Source organism: Cariama cristata, unplaced genomic scaffold, assembly GCF_000690535.1.
Source record: "Cariama cristata isolate BGI_N322 unplaced genomic scaffold, ASM69053v1 scaffold14823, whole genome shotgun sequence".
NCBI lineage: Eukaryota > Metazoa > Chordata > Aves > Cariamiformes > Cariamidae > Cariama > Cariama cristata.
In genome coordinates, this window is record NW_009606786.1 from 15,534 (window position 1) to 20,638 (window position 5,105).

The 5,105-nt window shown below is 55.9% G+C and overlaps 1 protein-coding gene across 1 annotated transcript in view; it reads left to right on the forward strand.

Moving 5' to 3' along the window:
- Positions 1–3,441, forward strand: part of LOC104158764 (metabotropic glutamate receptor 4-like) — a gene marked incomplete at its 5' end in the record, with an annotated part of 17,871 nt that extends 14,430 nt beyond the window's left edge. Inside the window, 2 exon segments of the mRNA XM_009696494.1 lie at positions 1–191; positions 3,392–3,441. The exon segment at positions 1–191 is cut by the window's left edge and continues 35 nt beyond it. Of these exon segments, the coding sequence (XP_009694796.1) occupies positions 1–191; positions 3,392–3,441 (241 nt within the window).
- Between the last annotated feature and the right edge of the window lie 1,664 nt (positions 3,442–5,105).

A 5,105-nucleotide genomic window follows, 5' to 3' on the forward strand; every position in this document is an offset into this window, starting at 1 on the left:
CCTAGCCATGCGCTACATGCCCAAGGTGTACATCATCCTCTTCCACCCGGAACAGAACGTCCCCAAGCGCAAGCGGAGCCTCAAGGCGGTGGTGACGGCAGCCACCATGTCCAACAAGTTCTCTCAGAAGGGAGGTTTCCGCCCCAACGGAGAGGCCAAATCAGAGCTCTGTGAAAATCTGGAAACACAAGGTAACGTGGCTCCCTGCGGTGTTGGGGATCTGGTCCTGCCAGGGACCGACAAGGCGCTGGGAAGCCCAAAGCCCTGGCTCACCGGTGGGCTGTAGCCGTGCTGTCCTCCGTGGGTGCAAGCAATGCCGGCAGTGCTGCTCCTTGGCAAAGGGACATCTCAGCTCCCTCCTGCCCTGTGGCTTTGCCCACCAACCCCGGGAGCGAGGGCAGCATGGGAAGGGATGCATCTCCAGGGCTGAGGGCCACTCTGCTCCCCGCCATGCCCAAAGCCACCCCGAGGAGCGAGGTGGGCTCTGGTTATCTACGCTCCAGTCAGGGCATGAGCAGGGATTCCTCTCGGCAAGGGGACAGCATCATCCCCTGTCTGTGGGCAGGGGAGATTCCCCCTTCGTTAATTTATTCCCACCCAAGAAGTGCCGTTTTCCATCACTGCAGCCACGTAGCTGAGACAGGACTTGTCCTGCCTCCCTCTGATTGGGATCGCTCTTGGTGCTCCCAGCCCTCCACAGGCCTGTGTGCATTATCCCGTGGGAAATGCTGCTGCGTGGGTGGCAGGGGAAGTAATGCTGCAGACATGCTCATGCCGCTCCTGGGTGAGATGCTGGCTGGGGGGCATGGAAATCTGCTCCAACACCCAGAGAAGGATCCTAACGTCAGCCCACCCTGGGTGCCCGGAGCTGTTCCCGGGAAGGCTGTGGTGTGGCTGATAGGAAAAGGTGTTTGCTGTCTGCCTGCGGGCTCTTCCCGGGAGCCAGGCTGGAGCTAAGGCTGACAGGGACAGAGGCACCGGTCTCCCCTGGGAAGAGGGGCTGGGGACTCAGGAGACCCTGGGAAATGGGGTGTGTGCTTGTTCTGTGTTTGAGTTTCCGAAAACAGATCCCTTGCTGGGGGAAGAAATGTTTGGAGCTGATGGGGTCCTTTGAGAAGGGAAATCCCGTTTGGGCTAAATCTGAAGAAAACCCTGTGGAAATACAAATGTTCCTCATGTACCAGCAGAGTTTCTGGGTTCCAGCATCAGTGAAATGGAGACCAAATGGCATTTCCATGGAAAGCCATGATTGTCTTTGTAATCCCACGCTTGCTTTCTTTCCAGCCTGAGCTATTTAATATCCCTTGGCATCCCTGTGTAACCTCTGCAGCCACATCGCTGTGTGTGATGGCTCTCGCTGGTGGTAGCTCTGTACGTGATGTCTCTCCGTAGGCAGTCTCTCTGCATAATCGACTCTTTCATCTACCCATCTGCATTGTGAAGGGCAGCTACACGCTCAGACGCCCCTCGCTGCCCGTGCTGGAGGTGGCTTTTGTCAGCCGGTGTCACAGATCTGTGTGGTCTGCAGTCCTATCCCAACGTGGCAGTGGGTAGGGGTCCCTCTGTCACCCCCATTTTGCCTGTGCAAGAGATGCTCCAGGCAAGGCTGGAGGTATCTGTGGGCTCCTCACAGCAAGGGCTTGCCGGGAGCATGCCAGCCCTGTCCTGGGTACTCACCTGGTGCCAGCTTCCCCATGGCATCAGTGTCACAGGCTGTGATACTGTGCATGTGTGACCGTGTCCCCCTCCAGCCCCCCATGGCCCTTGGCCAAGGCTCTGCTGGTACAAAGGGCCAATGCCCCCTTTGCAGCAGGGCTTGGAGATCTGGATGCAGCGAGCACCTTGTCCAGAACCTGAACCCAAACACTCCCATACGCTCTCCGCTGCGCTGAGCATCCTTCTGCCCCACGGGACTTGCAGCCGGAGCCTCTGAGGATCCTACGTGCTGGGAGCAGGGAGAGCTGAGCCTCCCGTCTGCCGCATCTCCAGCTCCGATGTGTCTTGCATGGGGAATATGGGAGCTTGGGGTGAGCGGGGCTGGCAGCACGCTCCCGAGGTGTGCCAAGGTGGGGAGCTGGGCATGGCATCAATGCTGGGGGCAGGAGGCACGGTGGGGTCATCAGCACAGGACCGAGGGGCAGTTTTTCACTCTGTCACTGGCGGGTCACGTATGCTTAAATAAACAACAGAATAAATAATTCGCAGGGCTTTGATATGGTCAGATTGGCTATGAAAACATTGCGGCTAACAAATAGCTCTGTCAGCTCTAATTTCTTATGGCCTATCTAATTGTTATCTGGGAACACCAGTCTGAAACCTGCAGCAAGGTTCATTTGTCAGCGAGACGCTGAGACTGAGGGAGAGCTGCTGGGCATCCCCTCTGCGTGGTGCCCATCTCTGCAGAGGACACGTTCGTGCTGCTTGCGGTATCTTGGGCTTTGCTGTGTGTCCCAGCGCTCATCTGTGTCCTTAGCTGGAGGGTGTCCGTGTGTCTGCTGAGCCCCAGGGTACCTGGGGACCTCATGGTGGGATCTCCGTAGAGCATCGTGCCCGGCTGAAGCACCGAGACAAGCCAGGGCGTTGCAAGCTGTGGCTGCTACTAAAAGCAAGTGACGTGCTGCAGCCTCCGAGCCTGAAGGCAGCCGTGCAGCCCTGCGGGGAGCGGGAGGATTTATTGCTATCTGGTGTTTTCCTGGCTCTGGGCCTTGCTGCGGCTGCCCCGGTGTCAGTCTGGGATGCGTGGTGGCTTTGTAGCCATCACTGCCTCTCCTCTCCTTGTGTGTTCAACCCCGTCCCGAGGGCTGGGGAAGCTGGAAGGTGGCAGGAGGTTTGTGTACATGCCCTGCTCCTCCAGCGCCCGAGCGCGGGCACAGGGATCCTTGGCTGAGGGATGCAGCCAGGCTGGTTGGCTTTGTGCCACTCGCTGCCAGCGCTGGCAGTGCCCTGCTGCTCAGCTGCCAGCTGCCATGGAGCGGCGTGCAGGGGTATGGGCACCCAACTTGGACCCCAAATCGTACTCTTACGGGGCTGGGGCGAGCTGAGCTGTGGGGAGCGTGGAGCATCTGCAGGTTTGTCTGTAAGGGGTTGCTGAGGGAAGTGAGTGGGAGCCTGAGAGCATGTTCGCCGTGACTCATGTCACGTCCCAGGGTCTCTCTTCAGGATGAACTGTCTTTTAGAGAGTGCCGAAGGGCTCAGCCCCTCTGCAACGGCTCAGCACCCTTGCAGGGAACGATCCTGAGTGCCAGTGCTGGGTGGATCCATGAGCAAACCCCATGTCACATCCCCACCAGCATCTCCTGGCACAACGGTCAGGTCAGGGTGACGGGATGGGAGCCAGAAAGGGAGGGTGGACTTCGTTAATGATACATGTGAGGTTTGTCTCTCTTTCCAGCACTGGCTACCAAACAGACCTACGTCAGCTATAGCAACCACGCGATTTAGCTCCAGCGATCGCAACTGCCTGGCATGGAGGGAGGCTGGGGATGCCACGACGCAGGAGGGAGCCAGGTCACATCGCTCGTCGCAGGATGCTGGAGGGGGAGCCGGACGGGACGGGGAGGTGGCAGCGGGAGGGGGACACACTCCTGGTGGGGCCGCTGGGCAGAGCTCCTGGGGAAAATGGCGATCAACCGCAGCAAAAAAAAATATATAAAGAAACAATAAAAATAAACCACCGACCAACTGACCACCGTGACAATGCATGCCTCCCCACGGAGGAAGAGGAACAGTTGAGCAGGGGGGATGTAGCGTGAGGAAGAGGTGACGGACTTCGGCAAGTCTTTGCGGTTTTTTTCTGTATCTTGGCAAAAAAAAAAAAAAAGAGGCCCAACATTTTCCCTTTTCTGGAATTTGTGAGATTGTTTGTGGTTGTGCAGAAACTTCTGTTTTCTCTTTTTTTTTAATCCTCCATTTTCTTTCGTTCCTGTCTTCCTCCGTCCCTCTTCACTCTCTCCCCCGTATCCTACCAAATTCTATATGTTGCAAAAAGGAAAAATAAATAAAAATACATAAAATTTAAATAAAAAAGAGACAACAAAATAAAATAAAATAAAACCTAGACTGTGTTCAAAGTGCTGATTTCTATAGGTGGTTAATTAATGTATGTGATGACCATATGGATTGAAATATGTCTGCTTTATGTACTGACCAGTCAAAAAACAAAAACACACACAAAAAAAAGAAACAAAGTTCAGTGCCTGGATGTTTATGAATTATTCGATGACTGTGTAAAGCATGATCATTTTTATACGAGGAGATTTCTAATAAAAGACCATGGTTTTGCACTCGGCGTTTGCTGTCTCTTGGTGACTGTTCGCTCCAGGAGGTGACTTGGTTTTGGCTGACGGGGAAGGTTTGGGGTGGCCAAGTGCTCCGGGACAGCACGGGACTTGGTGTCCTTCCTCTCCAGGCCATCCTGCTGCAAGTGGGGTCCTTGTCAGAGTGGACGGGACAGGGAGAGAAGAGCTCAGCATCCCCCTGGCCCATGCCTTGGGGCACAGGCTGTAGCCGGTGCTGCACCAGCACGCAGGGGTTGGGGCAGGATCCGGGCTGGAAAGGGCTGATTCCTCCTCGTTTGCAAGGGGTGGGCTGAGGCTGGAGGGATGGAGCAGAGAGGAAGGGATTTTCCAGGGCTTCCCCCCCGACCTTCAGAGGCAGGGCCAGCTCCACCCTCCCCATCAGGACCCAACTGGGCTAATTGGGGAGTTGCCAGCTAACAAAAGCAGCTCTGCCCTTTCTGCAGGGAGGGTTTCTCTTCCTGGCTCCAGTTTGCCCCTTGGAATAGTACAGTCTGATGTGCAAGGTATGTGGCTGTTCAAAGGCTTGGGTTTTGCCTGTTTTGGGGAGCTTTGGTGTGTTTGTAGCTGGTGTGTCTGTGCTCTGGGAAAGGCCCTTGGAAAGGGGGTGGCTGTGTTTGTTTACTGCTGGGTAAGGAGAGGATGGTCCAGGCTTGTCTGTCTTCTGAAAAGCAGATGGGAGGTGAGGAACGAAGGCAGAGAAAGGTGCTGCCGCTCACCCCAGCGAGGCGGGCTGCCTCCAACTTTGGGGCAGGTTGTTGCTTTAGGTGCCCAGCAAAAGCACTGGAGCTGGCGGTGGTATCCTGACTT